This window comes from Cyrtonyx montezumae, unplaced genomic scaffold (assembly GCF_038088225.1).
Source record: "Cyrtonyx montezumae isolate F1298 unplaced genomic scaffold, pur_monq_1.0 scaffold_4, whole genome shotgun sequence".
NCBI classification, from domain to species: Eukaryota; Metazoa; Chordata; class Aves; order Galliformes; family Odontophoridae; genus Cyrtonyx; species Cyrtonyx montezumae.
In genome coordinates, this window is record NW_027072045.1 from 328,018 (window position 1) to 352,954 (window position 24,937).

The following is a 24,937-nucleotide window of genomic DNA, read 5'->3' on the forward strand; positions in this document are numbered from 1 at the left end:
TCACTCTCCTGATAGATTCTGAGACACAAGTAACACTGCAGAGAACAGGCGGCTCTTCTCACAGGCATCCACACTTCGGTGAGCAGTACAGTGAGAGCTGTCAGGAAGAAGCAAGCATACACAGGGAGAGGGGGGGAAAAGCCACTGCAGGTGATGAGAGAATACATTTGCAGGAGGTGGAAGATGTGAGAAATATGATGAAATAAATGACAGAAAAGGAGAAAAAAGAAAATACACAACAAATCAGCCCTTCAGAAAAAACGTAAGATCTGAGGGCTTGGCTGCTGCTCTGTGTGAAAGAGCCTTTGAAATCAAATTCTGTGGTAGGAAAATTCACAATTAGGACTTCGAAAAAGCAACAAAACCTTTGAAATACCACTTTCATGAGCTAGTACAAACTTATACACTAACGGAGCACACGAAATGCACTCCTGCCATGTAGCTTTGCAGTTAAGTGCTCTGGAAGCTAAACCCTCCCAAGCCTCCGCTCTGACACCAGCACTGCGTGGAAACACAGCGAGCTGCAGGCTGCCCACCCTGCTCCACCTGCTGCAAAACCACACTCACAGAAAGCTACAGTCACATAACGCAGGTCATATTAATTCCTCGTGTAAACAAGTGTTCTTGCTGCTAATCAGCACTTAACCATGATGAAAGGAAAGATGGTCTGCAAGATAATCTCTGAATTTCCTGCTTAAGGGAGAACACTTTGCAGCCTCCTAATGAAAACCCTCCTGCTCAGAGGACTGTAAAAAGTCTGCTAAGCTGACAAATGTTATTACTTGTTCAAGAAAAAAAAAGTTCTTTAAACATACAACTCTTATATTGGAGAAGAAAATCCCTGTGCTACACCTGCATTGCTCCAACCTTCAGCAAATTAGAGGAAAGCTTTTAAGGTGTACGCGGATGCACACTGACATCACTTTGCTGCACAGCTGTATGGCATCTGGCAGTGAACTCGCACCTAAAGCAGAACCGTAATGCTCTGCACCTCACCCTCGGTGCTGCTGTGTCTGTGCCTGCCGGGGCAGCCCACACTGCAGGGCAGCACCCCGGGGATGTCCTGCATGGCACGGGCTGCAGGGACACTGCTGAGCCAGGGGGACGAGTGCTGCACGCTGGGACACCAGCAGCAGAGCACACATCACTTCTGCTGTGTGTTTATTGCTACGTGAACAGCCAGCTACAAACTGATGTCACATCTCCCAAGCTGTATTTCTGCTTTTCCAAAGCAGGGACATCAGCAGTTTAATGATATCGCTGCAAACTTGGGAAAAACCTCTTGTGGCAAGGCTGAGCACAGACATCACCCCGCAGCCACCTCAGCTGCTGGGCCATAAACAGGCCCAACAAAACTGCTTTTTTTTATGAAAAAAATCTCCCCAGCACCACCATCCCCACCTAGCTCTGGAAACTTCTGAGGTAGATCAGGACTTGGTGCCACCAAAGTTGCACCTTCTGCAAAGGGCATTTGGAATTCAGTAAAACAAAAACTCCCCCAAAACACTGCAGAAGTAAGAGCAGGGGAAACCAAGAAAAACATTTACTTGAGATTCTGCCATAGAGCAGCAAATAAACCGAAGGAGGCAACAGTGGCATGAACGCAAAACCAACAGTAATAAAACCAACAATCAAAATGAACCACGTGCTGCCTTCTGCTCCATCTAGGAGATGTGACCTGAAGAGAAAGCGCCTTAGTGTGCTAGCACTGATACCTGCTTGGAAATCCAAACCTGAATAAGACATTTTCCATCCTAACACTCTTGAAATATTCCACAAAACTCAGAAAATTCTTCCTGGAGGGAAATCAAAACAAATAAAACAAAACCAAACAAAAGATAAATTACAACAAGAAAGCTACAAAACCACCACCTTTATCGCTTCATACCAGTTGCATCCACAGGTACTTCACACATCAGACAGAACCACATCCCCATTTCACAATCAGCAAGCAAAGTTCAGATGTGATAAGGACAGACCTCCGCACTGAGCACTGCCCACCAGGGGAGCAGGATGTCTTCAGAAATGGGCAGAGGAAATATTTCTATGTCAAACTCAATCAGATTTCTAGTCCTTACAGCAGGGAAGGACGGTCAGGGTTCATACTCAGAGCGGTAGGTGTACTCCTAACAACCGTACCAGGCAGGGAAGAAGGAGGGAACCCTCACAGCACAGGCTGAGCTCATGGGGGTGCAGGGGCTGCCCACCTGCCCAGGCACACTGCAGGAGGGGCAGAGCTCTGTGCAGCTGGGGCTCAGGCTTCATTGTGAGAGCAAAGCAAAGAGGACACAGGGATCGCAGTGCTCCCAGCCGTACGGGTCACCAAGTGCACTGCTTTGGAAGGGAGGGACTCACCACGACAACTTGGTCTTGCTCCAGCCAGGGCAAACTGGGTTAATCTAGAGCATCAGGTGAAGACCTTGCAGTCAGCCCACCACCACCTAACTGCAATTCCCCAAGCTACTTCACCCCTTCTTTAATTTAACAAACAAAACCACACAACCTGCTTGGCTTCAGCTTTTACCTCTCCATCTCATTGTCACTCCTATGATTGTCCTGGGGACCCCATAACTGCATCACTCCTCCTGGAGGAGAGCTGCACACGTTGGAGGTAAGAAAGCAAGGCCACGTGTTCAGGAGCCTGCCTGACACTGGCACACAGACTCCAGTCTGAACACAGCACTTCCAGCACAAGCAGAAACTGTGGAGCTTGCACGGCGGCTAAGCCTGCTGGGAGTACTTGAAACCTTTACCATATAAATCTACACCCAAAGGATTAATAAGGTATGGATTAATGAAGTAATCTCAACCTGAGATGGTACCAAAGTGCACCTGTGTGATCAGCCCCTGCTCCCAGGCACTCCTGTTTGGTGGCCACACCCTGTTGATGGAGCAAACCATGCTTCTGAGGCAACAGAAATTGAACCCCAAAGATCACCATCTGCCTCCGCCCTACAGAAACAACCAAACCTTCATTATGTCAGAACATACAGTGATGAGTGTGCCAATAACTAAATATGATCATTGAACAAGCAGCGAGGAGAGCTCCTCCAGCACACACAGCCCCACGGACACACCAGGAGCTGGGGATGGGATCCATCTACGCTCAGCCCAAGGCTCCCAGGGAGCACACAGGATAAGGGAACAAACAGCAGCACACGAAGTAACATCCCATACAGTGAGGTGCCAGACAGGTTTGATCTGGGGCCACCAGGCTCATGGAAGGGTTACTGTGACATCTGGGCAGCACAGATGGAGGAAGTGAAGAAAATAAGGAAAGAATGAAAAAACAAGGAAAGAAACAATAAAAGGGGAAGGGAAAAGAGTGAGAAGGGAGGAAAGAAGCAGCAGCAACCCACGGGTAACCTGAACTCATCACCTGCTCCCAGCAGCAGTGCTTGTGCTAACAAGCAGGAAGCATCCTGCAGCAGGACAAGCAGTGACTGCTCCAGTACAGCCAACACGCCAAGCTCCATACACATTCACAGCCGTGACACACACGTGTTGGTCCAGCTCTGAAGAACACCACAGACCCAAGAAACACTGTGCTGATGCTTACATTAGGGGAATAGCAGTGCCTCCCACCGCTTGCAGCTGTCCTGGGGCTGCATGCTCCAGGATGCCCTCAGCACGAGCCAGAACTCTCTAGGCCCTATGACTGCATGGTCAGGACAGGCATGCAGGAGAGCACCCACCCCAGGCAGCCAGTCTGCCAGGAGAACTTTGTTCTGCCATCAAACACCAGTCCCAAGCAAGGGGCATCTGCACGCGCAGCAAGAGCAAAGAGCACCTGCACAGAATGCATTCCAAGCATGAAGCACACAGCCTGCTCCACACCAACCAGAGGGCAACATGATGGCAAGAGGCTGCCAGGCAAAAGCGGGGGAATGGGAGCAGGACTACCCAGGGGCTGCTGGACCCACAGCCCAGGCTGCACCAAGCACGGTGCCACAGCCCAGGGCCAGCTCTGACGCAGTGCACAGTCTGGGTACCAACTGAGGGGAGCTGGATTAAATGCACCTCGCGGACTGGAACTGGGAAATGGACCACACAATGCAGCCCCACTGAGATGAGGCCACCACGGCACCAGTCCCTGCCTGCAGCTGAAGTCCCCTTTGGGCTGCAGAGCAGCTACGTATCCCCACGTCACAGGGGGGACCCCTGCGGAACGCGTGGGGGCAGCTCAGCCCACGTGCCCCCGCTCCCCGCTGCAGAAACTGTCAACAACACTCCGGACCCCCGGGCCAGAAGCAGCCCCCTGCGGCCACCGCCGGGGGAGAGCTGCACCGCCGCCCCGAACGGGAGCAGCAGCGCGCCGTGCTCGAACCAGGGACAGCCTGGCACGCGCTGCGAGACTTCACGGCAGCGCCGTGGGTCGGCCCCACGGCAGCGCCGGGCCAGGCACGGGCACCGGCACCGGGCGCCCGATGCGGCCTTGAGGCCGTCCCGAGCACGAGGGGAGAACGCTTCGGGCTGTCGCTCGCCGGCGCGACAGCGGCTGCGGGCGCAGTCTGACGAAGCTCGGCACGGCCGCACACCGCGGGTGGGCACCGCGGGGCCCCGCGGCACCGGGCAGAGCTCGCACGGCCCCGAGCGGTGCCGTTACCGCACAGCTCCGCAGCGCAGCGCTGCGCTCCGCCCGCAGCCCCGGAGCGCGGCGGACGCCTCACTCGCGGCTCCGGGGATCGTTCCCGGCGCCGTCCGCGCCCCGCAAAGCCGCGCCCGGCCCCGGAGCGGCCCCCGATCCCGCACCGCCCACGGTCTCGCTCCGCCCGCACGGCCGTGCCCGCGCCGCGGTCGGAGAGCGGAACCCCGCGGTACTTACGTCGTCAAAGAGGGACCCGACGTTGGCCGTCACCAGCAGCACCCCGGCGCCGGCCGCGGCCCCCTTCACCGCCATGGCGCCGGGCGGGCGGGCGGAAGCGCGGATCGGCGCTGCGGGGAGCCCGGGGGCGGGCGCGGGGCGCTGCGGGGCGCGGGCGGCGGGGGGAACCGCGGGCGGCCCGGGAACATCCGCGCCAGGCGGGGCCGGGCCGGGCCGGGGCGCCCTGCGGCTGTAAGGGCCGCGCCGCTCCGCGCTCAGCGCTCGCCCGCCACCGCCGCCGCCGCGCTGCTGCCGGGACGGCTCCCGCCGGCGGAGGCTGGCGCCGGGCCGCGGCGCATGGCAGGTCTGCGGGGCGGGGCGGGGGGCGGGGCGGCCGCGGCGGGACGGGCCGAGCCCAGCTGGGACGGGCGCCGAGCGCGGCTGCCGCTCCCGGCTCCGGCGGCGGACAGGAGAAGGTGGGGGGGGGGGGGGAGGCGGGGCCGGGGCCGCGCGCCCGTGACGTCACGGCGGCCCCGCGTGGCTCTTAAAAGGGCAACGGCGGCCCCGGGGGACCGCCCGGCCGGGCCCGGCCGCAGCTCACCTGTGCGGGGCGCGGCTCTGCGCCGTGAACGCGACGCGCGGGACGCCCCGACCGCCTGAGCGGGGCCGGAAACCCGCGGCACCGCACCCGCACAGCCGCGTAGCACCACCGCGGGGCCCCGCGGCGCGGAGGTCGTAGGACGTAGCACCGCCATGTACCCCGCGCAGAGAATCCTCCGAGCGAGGAACCGCTGTTACCGCCTCACTGAAATGAGGGATCGCTGCGGGGCCGTGCGGGACAGCGGGCGGCTGTCAGCCATCAGCTGCACTTCGCTCCCCATTGGCAATGGGAAGCGACGCGCGCAGCCCGCGAGCCCAGCTCGGCGCAGGGAACTTAATTCGGATTCGTAATCACGAAACCTTTAAACTTTGATAAGTTCTCCTTTCAAAGCCGTATGCGGGATATTAACATCAACATCCTCGGAAAACAAAAGACCTTGTCTAAAAGACGCGCTAAACAACGCGTCCCAGACCCGAAGGCAATAATTCACCGAAAGCACAGGTCGCTTGTTTCTTAAAGCAGGCGTGGCCAGATGTCGCTGCTGCAGCCCCGGCGCGCTGCCGGCCCGCTGCTCGGCTCCCCGCCGCGAGCACAGCTCGCCCGCTCCCGCCGCGGTCCGTACGGCCCTATAATAGGCTTTTGCTTTATGAGGAAGATCCTTATGAAGTGCTTTTTGTAATGGCAGGAGGAACGAAGCAAAAACAAAACACAGAACTCCATCAGATTAAAATCCTTAAACGTAACGTAATGTTTTGCCGCCTGAAAGCTCCTTTATAGCCCCGAGGGGCAGGCTGTGTTCTCCGAGATCGATCTCAGTGGTTTTAAATGGCGCATTTGGTCATTTCCAGACTGCGCAGAACGTGGTTTAAACGAAACTGACTCCGAGTGGTCACCGCTCTCCTTAGTTCGCACTTCGGGAGCAATGCAGGGTCCCCCAGGCGGCTGCTCCGAGTGCTCGGCGCTGCTGGGACCACAGGAGCTGGAAACCCCCACGTGTGACACGCAGGGATCTGACCCCCACCTCACGGCACACGTTGCAGACCTCTAACGAAAGGACATCAAACTGCACCGTGCAGGTTTCAGAGTGCTGTGTCTGGCACACACTCTTTGCTTTCAACTCAATTGATTTTTTTCTGAAATGCACCTGAATCAGAGTACAGCTGCAGTTCACCCCACAAAAGGAACGGATCGGTATCGATTATGGGATATTTTGTGCACAAAACAGAGATCCGTAGTGTCCACCTGCTCAGATCACTGCCCACAGTGGTTATCTAGGAAGCACAAGAGCTGCAGTGTTTGAAATCAGTGCAGGTGAGCGTGTGGCTGAGCAGCACTGCTACCGAGGTTATGGAGCACATGATCAGCCTTCCAAGTGCAAGTGCCAGTTTCTTAGCATTTTTACTTGCATCACTTCATTCTGTATTGCTTTACAGCATGTGAGCTTGGGCTTTTTGGAAAGAAGTCTCAAAATCAAAATGTCATAACTGTTCTTAAAATATTTTGTGGTTTTAAATGCATACCTAGGTCCGTAATATGGCCAGGTTTGTGGGAAGCCAGTTCTGAGTTGCAAGCAGCTCTACAAGGAAAAAAAACAAACAAATGCACACTATTTTAAGAAGACAGTTTCCTGCAGATTTTCAATGCCATGGTTACTTCGGTTCAAATGTGATAATCAATATGAGGGCATCAGGACGGCTGAGGACTACCTGGGGGGTTGTAGGGCACAGCCTGGTGCCCAGGGGCCGTCCCAGTGCCCAGCTGGGGAGCCCCAGCTCCCACACTGTGCAATGATGGAGGGGCTGAGTCCAGGGCTAAGGGCAGGGTATGGGACAGCAGGGCTTTTAGTGCCGGTGGGGCCCTGACAGACCCCATCCACTGCAGGGACTCAGAGTCACCTGAGAGTCACAGAACCACTAAGGTTGGAAAAGATCTCTAGGATAATCAAACCCAACCCATCCACACCACATCCTCTGAACTACATCCCTCAGTGAGGCATCTCCATGGTTCTGGAGCGCACGGTGCACTCCTCAGTGCACACGCACTGCCCTCACCGAGGCACACTGCAGGCACACTGGTGCAATTCATAAATATTTCCAACTGAGGAAGCAGAGAACAATTGCATCATTAAGCCTGGAAGGTGCAATGAAACAGAGGAAAAACTCTGACTCCCTTAACACAAACAAAGAGGAAAGCGTAGATAGGAAAATATTCACATTTTACTTGTAAAAAACTACGCTGGTCCTGAGACCATCTGTTATGGTTTTATGATTTTTGTTGACATCGTTCCTGTTAAGGGTGCAGGGGGTGTAGAAGTGGACACGTGATGCTCCCCGCGGTGCGCAGCGCGTTAACGATGGCAGCACATCAAGGTGTACCTTGGTACCTGCGTTGTGGCAGCGCTCAGATCCCCAGACAGCTCCAAGTGCCCTTCGTAGCTGCTCAGATTTCACCTCCCAAGTGAGCAGTGACTCCTCAGAGGCGTGCAGCTCCAGGCAGCAGCAGTGCTGAAACATGTCCCAGCACTTCCGAGGCCTAGCCCTGGGTGTTGCCTAAATTCTGCCGGTGGGTGAGGCAAGATCTCTGCCTTAACATTCCCACACCTGGGCTGCAATCTGTATTTAAAGCATTAGGCCTGGCTCTGCACAGCCGCAGAGTTTTAGCACTGGAATTGCGTCTGACAGACACCGGGGCTGTTAATGGCTCAGCAAGGACGTGCCACGTCCTTCCCCGGGGTGGGACAGGGAGCAGCGCCCACTCGGGGCTGTGGGCACCAGTGACTTGCTGGGTTCTTGTGCTGCCTTCTGAGGGCACGTCAGGGCTGCCCCTTCCCGAGCCGCAGGCTGCGGGTGCCTGCAAGGCAGCAGGGGCACGCGGCCGAGCCGGGCGGGTTCCAGCGCAGTTCTTCGCCGGGATCAATTCTTCCCACCACCAAAACGCCATTTTACCCCAGCGGCACTGCCCGCGGGATGGGGCCGCCGCTATCCCGGGGCTCGGTGCTGAATGCCGGCACGGCACGGCACGGCACGGCACGGCTCGGCACAGCTCAGCATAGCTCAGCATAGCTCCGCACGGCTCGGCACGGCTTGGCATGGTGCAGCACGGCTCTGAAGAGGCGGCACAACGCGGGGCAGCAGCACCTTCCTCCACTGCCACCCACCTGCCCAGTTGCCAGCTGGTTCCTGACCACGCACGGGCCCCTTCCAACTTGGATCCTCTGTGACTGTACATGTACAAACACCTTCAGCTCCCGTAGCTGCGTGTGATACACAGCAGAGTCTGCACCGTCTCTTTCGCTGTCTGACTGTGCCCGTGGGGATGCAGTTGGTGCTGCTGCCTCGTCCTGCTGCAGAGGTGTTTGCGATGTCTGCCCAGTAACGACGAGCACTCAGTTACACCGCTGCAGAAAAGCTGGGTCTGTAATTCTTTTATTCACCCCTCGTGTCACGTGATCTGTGTCTTACTGAGTCTGTCTGCAGTGCGATGGATAGGGCAGCACCGACTGCTGCTGCTGTAGAGGAAGCTGCGTTTAAATGAACCCTTCCTGCTGCCCAATGGTGACATTACTGCCATGACTGCACTGAGGCATCCCCAAGCACCACGATGCCCTGTGACACTGGCAGCGAGCTAGTGCTGGAAAGGCGTAGATGAAGGAGATGTTCTTCATCCCTTTTTCAAAGCCTCTTTCTAGCAAAACATTCCCTGGTTGGCACTGCCAGAGTTCCTGGGGCACTGCTTTGTTCCCAGCACAGGCGGCCCTTACTGCGGTGTGGATCTGAAGCATGAGATGCAGAGGAGCACTGCGGCTGTGAGTGTGTTTCCTGGAGCTGATGTCTGCCTGCCAGGCTGCGGGCGGATCGTGTTCCTCAATAAAGCTCCTTCTGCCATTACACTGCTATTTCTTTCCCATCAGGCACTCCAAAGCAGAGTTAATGCAGTCATCAATTTCAGTCGGCTTCTTAATTTCCAACAGACTCTGCAACGTTAGAGCACATCTCCAAATGAAACTTAATTGAATTCCTGCAGTAAAGGAGGTGCAACCCTACCCAAGCAGTTATCAGTCATTTGTTCTTTCGGTGTTTCTCACTCACCAAATAGTAGCACAGCACACTATTTGATAGAGCAAATTCTCAGCTATGAAACACTATTTTTCAACGTAGTCACCACCATTAGCTATGTATTTTTGCCAGCAAAGAACAAGAACCAATGGGCCAACACAATAAAATAGAAGGCATGACTTTTGGAGCAGACATCGTAAAATATATAACACCCTTCATACATACATAGCAAAATATTTCAATTTTAATTAAAATAAATAAATAAACTTAAAAAACATAACAGTACACAAAAAGAACAAAAACATAGGAGTGGGATGCCTGACCTTGCTCTGTGAAGGCAGCACAGCAGTGTGGCTCGATGGCAGTGCTGCTGTTCTTAGTGAGCTCTCCAGGTGCTCATCAGAGAACTGGGATGAAATTTTGCTCTTTTGGACCTCACTGCTCACAATAATTGTTCAAAATGTGTGTACAGCCACAGAGCACTGACATGGATAAGCTGTGATTGTGAAACGATGGATATTCTTCTCTGCTAAGACAGGGATGGTGGAAGTCCAGTAAAGACACAATCAGATTTTTGAGCTAAATATCTCACGGCAACTGCATACATTCCATCTGAAAACATGCTGGTCACGTACTGAAAATGGTCTCACAAATGTAAACTGAAGCACAGCACACTGACGTCGTTTGGGTGCTGCACAGCAATGTCTGTGTGCCCGGGGCTGCTCCGTGGGGCACAGCCACCTCCTTGAAGCCACTGCTAAAGGACAGTCTCTGCTGTTTAATGGCTTTAGAGATGCATGGGAAGGTGTGATGTGATGGCTTTTACAAATACAGGGGACAGAGGACACCAACAGCGCCCAACTGATCGCTCTTTGTCATGGTGCCCAGCACAGTAACAGCACGAGGCAGCTGTGAACTGCCACCTCCTCCTGCTCTTTTGTTAATACATGCACACACACACACTATATATATATATATGTACATTTACTTCACACATATTTGCTTCATTTCTTCAGTACCTCACCTGCTGTGTAGGAAAGCTGTCACTGCAGAGAAACAAAGCAGATTTCCAAGAGCAGTAATGGCCAGAGCTGAGAACTGCAGCTCTCTGGAAGGAGCACAGCAGCGTGCAGTGCTCATTTGTCCTTCTCAGAGGAAGAGTCAGTAGCATCCTGAAATACATTTCATAAACCCTTATGAAAAAATGAGGTGCTTTCTGAAAGCTTTCTTTGTTTTTGTGAGTAATGGAGAGCTAATGCCTTGGGTTTTATGATAGGAAAAGGTCGAGCACTTTCAGTGGATTCTGCTGAAACAGCAGAAAAAGAGTGACCTAGAGTTTAGCAAGAGACATGTGGCATGGGGCTCCAGTATCAGTTTTTCATTTCATATAAGATAGGAACAAATTAAGAGAGAAATAACCCATAGCATCACAGCATTAGTATGGAGAAAATCAGTAAGGGAAAGCACGGCTTGTTGAGTATGAATGCACACATAAATTAAGGGAATGCAATCACACAGTCTGCTTTTGGGAAGTTGTGTTTGCTGTGCTATGCACTGGGACAAATGTCTTCCTAAAAACAAAGAAAAAAGCAGAACAAAACAGAAAAGTGTGTATGTGTGTGTGGGGGGGTGTTAGTGGTGTGGCGGCATGCTACAAGAATTAATGACTTATCTGAAGCAATTTCATAATGAAAGCTCAAACACCCTGACCCAGAAGGACAGCAATTCTGAGCCTGAGAAGGATTCCCCATCCTCTGGTCCCCATGCATTACCTTGCCCCTGTGCTCCGTGTCTCTGCACCTGTGTGCCCTGTGCTGTGCCAACCTGCTCGCTGTGCTGAGCCGTGGGCAGGGCACGGGGCAGGCACAGCTTCCCAGGCTTCCTGAGGAGAGCATCTCAGCACAGGGAAACAACATCTGTGTCATTTATGCCACACAGTGTTCCCCAGGACTGGTTTTCTTTCAGGCAGGGGCTGTGATGCAGTCTGGGTGTGTGCATGCAGTCAGGCCAGCTCTGCTGCCATGCACTGCACACCCTTGTGCCTGGGGGCTCCCAGGTGCCTGACAGCAGGCACTTCTCTTACACATCCCACAGCGTTTGCGCTCCATGCCACAGCCCGGTGATGGAGAAGGTTTTGAGGAACAGAGCATGATGGAGCTGAACCACACAGTGTCAATATCAGTGTCAATATCAGAAAGTCTGTTACCTAATCACCTAATGTACCAAAAAAAAAAAAAAAAGATTAATATGGTGTCTGTTCTCACAGGACTGCAGATATTTTTATGGGATGTGGCATTGTAACAAAAATTCCCTAGACCTCAGCTTAATCTAGAAAACTCATTAAATAGGTTCAATCCACTATGGAATTCTATATAGAAATGCTATTGCTAAATGTGTACCATATTTCTCCACCTTTGCCCAAGCGTTTTTGCTCTGTAGCATATTTTACAGTGCTGTCATGGACAACTCAGAGAGAAGGCTCAGACCTGACGTAGGCTTTAAAGATCACTGACCTTCATGCTTCACTGTGTGGGAAGATGGGAGGAGTGGGGTCACACTTAGAAATTACTTCATCACGGAAGATGAGTTCAGCGTGAAAAAGAAACCAGGAATGACTCCAGATGTGCTCATTACTGCCTCACTGTAACCTGCTGAGGTTCCAGACTTCCATCTGAAGTGTTGCAAAAGACCAAGGAAGTGCTGATGCTGGGAGCCTGCTGCTGCATCACCAGCACTGGGCAACCCCTGCTCTGCAGACACTGCCCCTGCTGCAGCCAGCACTGCATCACTGCATCACTGCAGCACTGCATCACTGCAGCACTGTGGCACAGCAGCAGCACTGACTGAGCCCCCCTGCCCTGCTGGCAGCAGGGGGACGGAGGGCTCAGTGCTGAGTTCTGCACTGCATTCCATTGGGTCTTGCTCACTTTGTCGTTACTGTGCCCTATCTGGATGTTAAAAGAAGAAAATGCCTCATAATGGGCATTCTTCCACTAAAAAGTGAAAGAAATGACAGCAGCAATTTCCCTCATTAACTGCAGTTAGGCACCAGCCCTGAGCTAACAGAGACCCGGGAGCAGCATCTCTGGGAAGATGTTGTGATTCCCATTCCTAAAAGCACACTCCTTTCCCGTCGCTGTGGCCTAACGGCCCCGCACAGCGCAGTTCAGCTGACAGAGATGTGTTTCACCTGGGCATGTTTTCGGGCTATATCTCAAGTACTAGAAATGCTTAAATACTGTAAGAAGCAGTAAGTTTCAGTTCATAGAAGTTCTTCAGGACCTCACCTGTGCAGAATTTTTTTGACAGGAAAATAAAACTGTCCGGCAAGGCAACGTCCTTGTTTTCAGGCAACACGTGAACTCACAGCTCCAACAGTGCCTCAGGACAAACTCCTGCCCGCAGAGACCACCGCCTCGTGTGCAGCGACTGCAGGACTCTGCTGTCCTTGTCCCACCTGTGTTTAAGAACGAAGTGTTTGGTCCACGGGCTCTGCAAAAGCCGAGCACAGCCCTACGCTCGGGGAGGGGAGAGCAGCACTGCTCGGGGTGGCTGAGGCTCCTCCTTCCAACCGGGTCATGGAAAAACGGTGTCAGAATTCCAGCGCCTGGATAAATACGCGCCCTCTGACCTCATCCAGAGACGGGGAAAAAAGCGAGCCCCGCGCATCGCTGGGGGAGGACAGCACTGCTTGCGGCTAATTAGCAAAATGCTGCTAACAGCGCGGGGCCCGCGGCCGCCGGGAAGCTCCGCCACGCGCAAAGGACGAAGGATGCGGGCACTGCCGAGAGCTGCGGGGCAGCGCGGAGCACGGCCGCGGAGCTCAGGGGGTTCCCCGGCAGTGAGCTCACCCCGTGAGAGCTCGGGATGCTGCGGTGCTCTTCCAGCCCGGGCACTCCTCCCAGAGGGGTTACAGAGCTCGCCCGAGTGCTGCCCGTGCTGGGGAGCTCAGCTCTGCACAGTGGGGATCGCTTGAAAAAAATAAATAACTGCAGTGATCCCGACAGCAAATGTCAATGAACTGTTCAGGTTCACTTGTGTCATTTTATTCAAAGAGCCATAGCTCAGCACTGTGCCAAAGATGAACTGGTTGTACAAGCAGACAATGGAGCTCCTCAATCAGCATTTGCCAGTGTTTGCTCTGATGCTGACTGCTCCATTAGTCACAGTGCAGGTCTCGCTGCTCCCTGTTTGCACACACACACCCCGTGGGCCCTGCACACTGCTCTCTGTTCACACAGTGCCCGTGCTCTGTGCCAGCAGCGCTGTGCACTGGATTATCTCTGCACACCACTTCAGGTTTCTCCAGCCAAAAGATAACCCGGTCCCAGAGAGTCACAATACCTCCTGATGCCAAGGGCCCACCAAACTCCACAGGAGGCAACTCGAGCTCACCCAAATTGTGAGTGCTTATTCGAAACATGGAGGCTTATAACGTGCTTACTTATAACGTGCTTAGCAGCCCTGCCCTGCGGGCTGACCTTTGTTCACTATCTGCATTTGCATCACACATCACACAGCGGTGGTGCTACCGGACCACGCGGCCACCAGCACTGCCACCATCACTGCCTCCAGCACTGCCACCAGCACTGCCACCAGCACTGCCACCATCACTGCCTCCAGCACTGCCTCCAGCACTGCCACCAGCACTGCCACCAGCACTGCCTCCAGCACTGCCACCAGCACTGCCACCAGCACTGCCTCCAGCACTGCCACCAGCACTGCCACCAGCACTGCCACCAGCACTGCCACCAGCACTGCCTCCAGCACTGCCACCAGCACTGCCATGGCACAGCAGGGCTCCAGGTGAGCTGCAGGCAGCAGAGCTGTGCCTGCACCGTGTGCCTGCAGCCAGGCAGGGCTCTCACCACACGCACATCGCCAGCCAAGCCCTGCTGTGCACACGATGCTGGGAGACCTCGGAGCTGCAGGATCGCTGTCACAGGGCAGCACAGGGCAGCACAGGCAGCCCCACTGTTGCCATTTATGGCGGCGTGAGGCCGAGCAGCTGCTCATGTGCTCTCGGCACCTTCATCTATCAAGTGCAATGCAATGTTTTTTTTCCATAGACATTCTCCTCCAGCAACTTGGCCTTGAATTTTAACTTAAGTATTTGGACATCAATGTTCCAGGGCAAGGAATTAGTTTGTGCCATGCCTTTCACTTGTGGTGCATTTACGCTGCAAAACCCTGCAGACACTTGGTCCTCAGGCAATCCGACAGCCTGTGTCAGCCGTCTGTGGCCATCAGGAGGTGGTTGCGCTCAGCCTGCACTTTGGGAAGCTGCAAGGGCTCCCTCTCTGCAAAAGCACACCAAATTTCACTTGGAACTCCAAACCAGAGTGATGGCGCTGCTCCAGAGGCTGCAAGGGGGAAATACTCTTAGGGAGCTGAGGGCAATGTTCTGGAGCACACTGCCCTAGCACCTGCCACGTTACATGGCACTTTCCACCCCTGTCCCACGTCAGGACCACGTTTCTGCACCCAAACTGAGGGCTGGGACAAGAGCTGCAGGAGGGGCACCCCCTGTGCCCCGTAGCACGGGCTCTGCTGCTCCCGCAGTTCTGCTGGCTCTGCCTCACTGCACTCCCTGCTCACTGTGTCCAGGAGCTCTCTGCAGATTTATCTCCTCCTGCTGCTCCTCAGTCAGCACCCAGGTTGGCTCCTGCTCTGCCACTCTGGTCCTACTGCACTGCTGTGTGCATCCCCCAGGGAAGACAGTGCTGACCCAGCAGAGCCCACACACAGTACATCCTTTTGTCATTTAATTTTTGTGCTGGAGTGAATCGAGTCTGGATGCAGCTCAGGAGCACACACCCCAGGCTGGATGCTGGGCAGGCACACAGCATGTGTCAGGTATGTGCTTTGTACAGAAACTGCCCACGGAGACATAAGGGAATGTGCCGAAGGGAAAACACCTCTCTCACTGAGACTGAAGTCCTCCAAGAGTTAACTTTTCTTTCTGTCTCTCCCACTACAGACATGTTTGTCACACAGCGTGAGCCTGCCCCACCCAGAAGCAGGCACAGTCACTGGGAATCACAGTGTCAGTGAGACAAGTCCTGGAGCAAAGTGGGCGATCCTTATTCACGCACACAATCTGGCCGAGAACGTGCAATAAAAGCTAAATATAGCTGTATGGTGAGGTACGAGTGCAACAGCAGCTCTCTGCCAACAGGATTTTCCACCTCAGATACTTCAAATGCTATATCAGCAATAAAAATGACAGCTATAAAACCTTGCAAACAGCTTCTAAAAGTTTGTTCATCCTCGAGAGGAGAGCTCTGCGCTCTGCTGGCTGCAATAAGGAGGCGGGCACCAGAGAACCAGATGAAAAATATTCACGAGTCTGCTTTTAATTTTCCCTGCTTTTAATGTTAAGAATCCTCTCAGAGAACAAAATTGAACACTTTGCATGGAGGACCACTGAGAAGCCGTGCTCCCCTCCTGGGCCATGGGCTGCTCCCCGGGGCAGCAGTGTCACACGAGGGATAACTGAACTCACTCATCACTGGTGCGACCCGCAGGGGAGCGGTGGATAGGATCAGGATGTGATTAAGTGCAAAGTGCCTTTTTCTAAACAGAGTATTCAAAAGAATATGCTTCCCTAACCTGTAAATGTAGGAAACCATGTCTGGCAGCACGCAGCAGTGCCCCTGTCCAGCCCTGCACAGCTGATGTTCAGCACTGCACTGTGAGCCCACGGTGGAGCAGCAGAAGGGCGCCCGGTACTCGATTTCTGCCAGGTGTGACTTCTGGGCCTCATCTGAAATAACTGAGTCGTTCGAAAGCGAGGAAAAGATGCGAGAGAGAGACCACCCACTGGCTCTGGTTCTCCTCTCCCATAAGCCTGTTAAAAGCAGTAATAGGGCCATTAAAAGTGAGAGATTTGTATCAGAGTAAGAACTGTGTGAGCAGCGAGAGAACTGGCCGCCTTGGGTATAAATTCATGAAAGTCATTTGAAGGCTCTCTGGGAACATAATTAGAAACATGAAGTCCTGGGATGCCTGCCTTCCTTTTTCATCCAAAACTACTTTTAAGAGCTGCTGTCAGCTTGAAAAGTGGTTATTAAAACAGAAACAACTGCAGTTGTTTGGGAAATGATACATCCCAGTGAGCTGCTCTGAAAACTTGGGCTTTTATATTTTACTTTACTTTTTATCATTATTATTTTTAATTTCCTGAGCATAACTGCTGGGAAAAGAACCATTCAGTCAATAGGGAACAAGAAGCAGGCTGGTGCTAGAACACAAGGAGATGTCAAAAGAGGGAAATCAAAGCAGCTCTTTAATCCTTCTCACTGTAAACTCATTCAAAGCCAAAGCTGCTTTCGCTTTTCCCACAGCGGTGGTAACCACGAAGCGCTCAGATGGAGGTTCACTTTCAACATTCACTCAGTGCCTTTAAGCACTGCCTAAACCTAAGGCTGCAAGAAAGAGCCTGACAAGAGCTTGTTCCCATCACGTTATCCAAGGACAATAAATCAAATGCACCAAGGAAACCTAATTCAGCCCAGACCTTGGTTGCGGTGCCTTCTGTGCCTTGCTAGCTAATATTTCCCTTTGGGAAGAGCAGTGGGCAGTGTGGTGGCATGCCCCAACCCCAGCAGAGGGGCAGCTCCTCCTCGGGGTCCGGAGGGTCCTCCCCTGCAGCATCTCTCAGTGAGGGCTGACAGCTGCCCCATGGACCTTCCTGCAAGGCTGAGAGCTCCCATGTGCTGCTAACTCTCTGCATGCTGTTGAGTGATAAAAGGGCTGGTTGCACATATAAACCCTGAGCCACAAACCACTGGCCTGGAGGTCTGCTCTAAATACTCCATAGCTGGCAATGATAGTGACTCAAGTGGGTGAACCAGCAAATAGGAGTTTTCAACATGAGTGTACTATTTCCAAGTGTTTGAAAACACACAGTGTATCCCAGGGCTGTGCTGCAGCAGCATCAGTACCAACACTGAGCAGCTCTGCAGCCTCTTCCTGAGACGCACCAAATGTCAAGCTGTCCTTTGCTGGGAAGAGAAAAGGTTGTGCTGTATTAGGAAATCAGCACTGAATGAAGATTTTCCCCTCCTTGGTCCAACAAAATGCCAAGAGCTTGCCCTGCTCACAACACAAAGGTGCAGCCAGACCAGCCCCTGCTCCGGGGGGTGCTGGAGGCAAAAATGTCCCCAGAGGATGGGGGGCTGTGGGACACAGGGCTGGGACTCCCACGGCTGTGGTCCGGGCTGCCAGCAGTACAAGGAGAGGGTGGCAGCCCTGCGATCTGCTGGAGGTCTCCAGCTGACAAACAGAGCAGCATAACTGGAGGAAAAAGTTCCTGAGAAAGGAAAGCCAAAGGAAATAATTACTCATAACTTGGCAGCCAAGAAAGTGCCATCCCATCCTTTGTTTCCCTGCAGAACCTGCCGTGCTCCCCAGCTCTCCCTGCCCAGGAGACACAGCCCAGCGAGGAGCAGAGGCTGTGTGCGTGGAGCTCCGTGCTGCTCCGGACATGTGCTGTGTGCCCTGAGTCCTGCTGGCTTCAGCCTTCATACATTTCCCTTACGTTAGTTAGTACCAGCCACCAGTTACCAGCACGGGGAGACCCAGCATCTTCTTAGTGAAACTGACATCAGAGCACATGTCAGTGTAACAGCCAGCAGAACAGCCCTCTGCAGACATACAAACGTATCATGGAGCTTTGTGGGTGCTGGGGCACGGCTCAGGACAGCTGTCCTGGACTCAGAGTGAAGCCCTCTCCAAACCGCGCTGCGTTCCCCTGCAGCAGCAGTGCTCCATGACGAGGCACAGATCTCACGGCCCTATGTCAACATCAGAAGTGTCTCCACTCCTCAACACGGTCAGTCTTTAGTGCCAAATATTTTTAACTTCAGAGGGAGATATTTTTAGTGAAACTATAAATGTTTTTGCTTTTCCTATAATTGAGGTGAATTAAGCGTAATTGGAAGCATCTGCTCCCATCCCGCAGCCCACGATGGCGTGGTACTCTGCGTCTCCTGGAAGACACTCTCCTTCTTCAACTCCCAGCAGATCCAGCTAAAAATAGTTCATCTAGATCAGATTCTCTCAGGCTGTGCTCCTCAGCTCTCCGGGTTTGCCCTTGCATGCTGCACAGCAGCTCTCTGCTCCTTGCCCTGCCAGGATCCTGCGGTGCCAGGAGGGCACAGTGGACAAAACCCATTTTGGGAGGTGCTTTTGGGGCTGCAAAGCGGTGCTCCCCAGCTCCACACCCACACATCACTTGGCAGTGCATGCAGGGAGTCATAGCAAACCCAGGACAGCACAGAAAAGCATGCAGCTCCTGAAAGCTGTTTGTAGAAAGTGTATGTGATGAGGTCAGTAACTATGGAATAGAAATCATCCTGGCAGACAGATCCTTCTTTGTGCCACTTTGACTCTTATTTACTCATAAGTTCAGCTCTCAACATGACACTGAGCATTACACTATGCAATAAGATTCATGTATTATTTTGTTTAGAATTCATCATGGTAGAACAACCATCACTGTGACTGTTGCCAACACTCACAGCACACAGGGAGATGAAGTCGGATCACCCAACAGCACCGTGCAGTTACATCAGCACAGTCACTGGAAACCCAGGAAAGTCAGTTCAACCTGACAACTAGACAGACGTTTGAAATTATAGAAGAAATCAGGGCTTTCCCAAAGGTTTCCGTGCCTGGTTCCATGCTAATGCCTGTGCTTCTGGTTTGAGAAACGTAAGGAGCCCGAACAAATTTTCTTCAGAAAGTGCTGTAGGATACAAAAAACTTGTATGATAAAAACCCTAAATCACAGAATGGTGATATCTAAAAGGTGTCTAATGGTCGATGGCAGCACAAATATTAGAGCCATTTTTTAGGGAACACAAGAGCTTTAACATGCTGTCTGCAGCACCTGCTCCTGGCAGTGCAGCCCGGGGTGTGAGTCTGCACATGGGGACAGGACGGCAGCACTCGGTCAGTGCTGGAAGTGGCACTGAGACACTTCTGCCGTGCACCCGTTCACATGGGCCTCCAGATTCCAGCCTCAACAGCAGGCAAACATCACTACTCCATCACCTGGCTGGAAGGAATCCCAGCTGGAAGGAATCATCTTTGAGGAGCCAACTCCCAGAACTCCAGTTCAGAGAGAGCTGCACCTCTGCAAGGCCGGCAGTGCTGGAAGTGAACCTGTCCCTTTAAGGAAACGTCCTCCAAAAGGAGGCAAGGTTTATTGGGTTGTATGCCGTTGCACTTTTAGGCTGCTCAAAACTCTCCCAGGAATCCTTTTAATATTCCCATCAAATTGAAATACGAGTTATGTAATTATAATTAGAGCACCATACTCTTAATAGCGTTTACTTCATTTCTTTAAAGAGCGTTTACTCCCTGACTCGTACCTGGCAGAAATGTTAAAGCCAAAGCAACATTTCCCCTCTCTCTCATTAAAACACAAAACAAAACAAGCAGTTAATTGCTTAAACCTTATTACAGCCTTTTTTGACATATACCTGCTGCCTTATTGCAAGACTCATCACAGGACGCTTTCTACATTGAACGTTAATGACACCCATGTGGTAGAAAAAGCCCAAGGTTCTCTCTCTGGATGAGCAGGACAGCAGAAACGGTGCAAGGGCCGCATTCTGCAGCACCAGGTGGGCTGTGCTGGGGGGTCACATCCTGCCCACGGCTGCAGAGGGCTGGGGCTGTGCTCCAGGCAGTTGTGTGCGAGGTCAGCGGGGCTAAAGGAAAGCCCACCCTGGCAGGCTGGCCAGCAGGGCTGCAGCGTGGGGAGGCTGCGGGGCAGGAAGGCCATGGCCATGGCCTCAGCATCCACAGACCTAACGTTCTGAGCCCAAGCCTGGTCTGTGCTGCTGACTTCAACTGTTGGGCAGCAATACTCATGGTCCTCAGAACTGAGACTGAAGACTGCCAGGAAGCACAGTTTTTACATATTTCATTCTAGGGGAGTTCACTTGCTTAAGCACATTAATTACTCTGAGGTTTTAAAACGGTGTATATAGTGAATACGTACGTACTCCCTTCACATATGTTCAGAAAGTTTGTATGTATCCTTGTCAAAAGCCATAACATTCCTTCAGAACATCTCCTCGTACACAAACCAAACCCGACCTCGATGTCAGCAGTGGATATCAGCCTGCCCAGGGGCACAAGGCCGTGCTGGGAGCTGCAGCCCTGCTCCCTGTCCCTGTCTCCTGCCCTTTCCAAAGCAGAACTGCTGACGGATGTGTTCTTAACCTTTGAAAGGGAAGAAAGAGCACTGACATTTGCATTTGCCTTCAAAGCTGGAACCAGCACCATCCTCAGAGAAAGGATGAAACAGAGGAGAAAGATGACAACCTGGCAGATGGATGCTCTTGAAATCACGCAGTACCAAATGAAAAGAGTATTAACATTCTGCTCGCTTGCTCAAGTCAGAGTAATGTTATCTCGGGCTCAGACAGCAAGTGCCACCCAGAGGTGGCACCCAGAGGTGGCACCCAGAGGTGGCACCCAGAGGTGGCACGTGCTGCCCTGTAGTGCAGCTCTGTGGGGGCAGGTGCACAAGGTCCCAGTGGACACAGGCACTGCACAGCCCAAAACACACACAGCCACTGCCAGAAACATCCTTGAGCCGCAAGTGACATTGCACTGAAACCTGACAGCATGAGAGCAGCAAGGAGCACGCAGCTGAACAAGGAGCCACAGCCGATGGCTGCCAGATAAGGCTTAAAAAAGTTGTTTCATCTTAACTTGACCTAAATGGAGTGGAAAATTACCATGACTACATTTATCTGAAATCACAAAGTGTGTTCTGATTAGACCGTGATAAAAAGGATGGTATAAATTGATCCAAAGATAAAGAAAGGGCAGGGAAAATGAGATGAGATTAAGAAATGAAGCAGACTAAAAAGGAAAGAGGAGAATAATACAGTAAGTTTCCAAAGCTATATTAAAAATAGCTGCCAAACTGGAACAGGAATGGTTCGGTGCCACAGTTCCTGCTCCTCAGGCCGGGGCTCAGCCGCAGTGTCAGGCTCAGCACCACTGCCCACACCCCCTGACAGGCACCAAGGAGCTGCACCGTGCTCCCCCAGGACCTCCCCCTGCACACCCGCAGCCGGCCAGCAAGGCTCCCTCCCTGTTGGAGCACGTGGGCCGGTCAGAGGATGAACAAAATAGTACAGCGTGTGGGAAAAAAGCAAGCAGGATGATTGGACAAACCTCATTTCCTAGAGACACTGCATCCGCCTCTGGCAGAATCTTTGATAGTCATAGAAACAGATGTCTTCTCCGACAAAAAAAAACAGCCTTCAATTTCCAGGAAGCAGATAGTTCATTTTCTTAACTTTGATTCTGAACCCCACGTGTGCGGGCGGAGGAGCGCTGCCTGCAGCACAGACACCGTGCTCCATGCTGGACGGGCTGCTGCCGTGTCTCCATCATCTCCCTCGGAAATTGCCTGCCTGACAGCCTAGGAGAGCGACCTCGCTGCTGCTTTTTAAACACGGGTCAGGGGATAAGTGACTGACAGTCCCATGGCCTGCCGCTGCCACGGGGAGCAGCTTAGATGTTAACTGTGTAAAGACATTGATGCCGTGTTGAACCCACAGCTCCAGCAAAAAGGGTTCAGAAAGTCCTCAAGCACATTCATTCTACTTCCTCCGTGAACCCTTCGGTGCCATGACTCAACCATGTTTTCCCCTGCACGCAGTTCTGTGCTGATGTTGACAAACAAAATTGGTCTTCTGATTTCTTCTTCTCCCGTGACTCACAGAAAACAGATGCTTTTTAAATAATTGCAGTTCTCAGTTCAGAAGAGCTGTTACTCTTTCTGGCAACCAGTGCTGCTGCTGCCGGCCTCAGCAGATACAGTGCTGGAAGCACTGACCACAGCTCTCTGCTCCCCCTGGACATGTCCCTGCATCCTGTCACAGCCCCTGGAGGTGCCACATTTCGGCTGCTGCCCACTGCAGAATTCTGCATCGCTTCAAGGACATTGTAATTGCAACCCTGAGCACCAGCACTGTCCTCAGGCAGCACAGGAGGCCCAGGGCTGTAAGCCACAGAATGTGGAAAAAGGAAAAGACAAAGCAAGGGCCAGAGAGAGCACAGGCACAGCACGGCACAGGCTGGGCTCTTGTGTTTCATTCACCAGGATTTTTCCTGACACACAAGTATCAAAATGCATCCCCCTAACTGAGACACTGGTCACAGCAGCAGAGAGAAGACAAGGAATGCCTACAGAAACAGCTGCTATCAGTCCTAATGCCCTTCCTCTTTTCCAAGGAAAATGGTGGGATGTTCCCACTGATTGGAAAAGGGGAAACATAACCTTCACTTCCAAGAAGGGAAAAAAAGAAGGTTCAGGCAACCACAGGCCAGTCAGTCTCAGCTCTGTGCCTGACAAGATCATGGAGCAGATCCTCCTGAAGGCCCTACTATGGGTCATGGAAAATAAAGAGGTGATTGGTGGTAACCAGCATGGCTTCACCAAGGGCAGGTCATACCTGACAAACTTGGTGGCCTTTTATGAAGGAGTTACAGCCTTGGTAAATAAAAGAATAGTAACTGACATCATCTACCTGAACCTACAGTTTGACATTATTCTACACGGCATCCTGGTCACAAAACTGGAGAAAAATGGATTTGATGGATGGACCACTTGCTGGATAAGAAGTTGGTTGGATGGTTGAACTCAGACAGTTGTGGTCATTGGCTCAATGTCCAGGTGAAGACCAGTGACAAGTGGCATTCCTCAGGGATTGGTGCTATTTAACATCTTTGCAAATGACACAGACAGTGGGAACGGGGGCACCCTCATCAAGTTTGCAGACGACACCAAGCTGAGTGGTGCAGCTGACGTGCTAGAGGGAAAGGATGTTATCCAGAGGGACCAGGGCAGGCTTCAGAGGTGGGCCCATGCCAACCTTGTAAAGATCCCCTGAGCCAAATGCAAGATCCTGCAGCTGGGCCAGGGCAAGCCCAAGAACAGACACAGGTTGTGCAGAGAATGGTTTGAGAAGAGCCCCGAGGAGAAGGATTTGGGAGTGACCATTGATGAAACACTCAACATGAGCTGGCAGTGTGCTCTCACAGCCCAGAAGGCCAACTGCGTCCTGGGTTGCATCCAGAGCAGTGTGACCAGCAGGGTGAGGGAGGTGACTCTGCCCCTCTGCTCTCGTGAGACCCCACCTGGAGCACTGTGTCCAGTTCTGGGGTCCCCAGCACAAGAAGGACATGGAGCTGTTGGAGCGGGTCCAGAGGAGGGCCACGAAGATGACCAGAGGACTGGAGCACCTCCCTGCAGGGACAGGCTGAGAGAGCTGGGGCTCTTCAGCCTGGAGAAGAGAAAGCTCTGAGGAGACCTCCCAGCGGCCTTCCAGCACCTGAAGGGGACTACAGGAAAGCTGGGGAGGGACTTCTTATAAGGGCAGGTAGCAACAGGGTGAGGGGAAGTGGCTTTACACTGTAAGAGGGGAGATTTAGACTAGATGTCAGGAAGAAATCCTTTGCTGTGAGGATGCTGAGACACTGGAGCAGGTTGCTCAGGGAGGCTGTGGATGCTCCCTGCCCAGAAGCACTCAAGGCCAGGATGGATGGGGCTGTGGGCAGCCTGGGCTAGAGGGAGGTGTCCCTGCCTGCAGCAAGAGGAAGGAATATACATGATCTTAAGGGTCCCTTCCAACCCAAACCATTCTATGATTCTATGTTCAGTAATGCTTTTTTTTCTGTTTCAGCTATTCTCCAAGTCGATGGGGATACCCAGCCTGCAGAGCCTGCTCCCACGCTCCATGTTCTCCTTTCTCCCTCTCCCCCAGCCACGCTTTTGTCTGCATCTGAGTTCACTCTCCCCAACCTCTCCTCACCACAAATCGCTTTTGATGTTCTGCATTGTTACCAGGATTATTTTTATGCTCCTTTCTGCAGCTGCTTTGCTGTTGACTCACGCTGCTGTGCTTTCATAGTGCATAACCCTGTATTCACCCTTACCTCTACTACTTTCTATTATCTGTTTATTCCTCTAGGTGAAGAGCAACAGATGAGGACATGTCAGAGGGGTTTAACTGCACCCACGTGTCAGGGAACTTGTCCTTTAGGAACATCCAGTGAAGTAAAAACACAATTCACGCTGCCATGAAAATTTGCTGCCTGGAAAGGGTTCTGCGAGGGAAGAGCTCACCCCCTGGAATGCAGTCCATGCTTTCCCACCAGACGAGTGCATTTGTCTTGGCAGGAGCGCTGTGTATGAGGCGGGTTAACATGTCCCAGGTCCCGCAGCTGCTGGGCCGCTGTACTGCTTACGTCCAACAAGCTGCTGGGCACGAGTCCTAACAAAACTTGCCTCATGTGTCTCCATTTCTTCTGCCATAAGGGATGCTAAAAATGGCCTACTGAAGATACGGTCCTTCTGCACGAGCAGGATAACTACAGCAGACATCTGGGTGCCGTGGCTCCGCAGTTCTATTTCAGGAACAAAGCAGTCCTCTCCCAACA

General features: G+C 52.7%; 1 protein-coding gene across 2 annotated transcripts in view; it reads right to left on the bottom strand.

Annotated features, from left to right (window-relative positions):
* Positions 1-5,017, bottom strand: part of INPP5A (inositol polyphosphate-5-phosphatase A) — a 193,833-nt gene extending 188,816 nt beyond the window's left edge. The window contains exon 1 of one of the 2 annotated variants that reach the window (XM_065746757.1): positions 4,826-5,016. In XM_065746757.1, the coding sequence (XP_065602829.1) occupies positions 4,826-4,900 (75 nt within the window). In that variant the 5' untranslated portion in view covers positions 4,901-5,016. Of the gene's footprint in view, positions 1-4,825 lie in introns of both variants that reach the window. The other variant, XM_065746758.1, reaches the window with a different exon arrangement.
* Between the last annotated feature and the right edge of the window lie 19,920 nt (positions 5,018-24,937).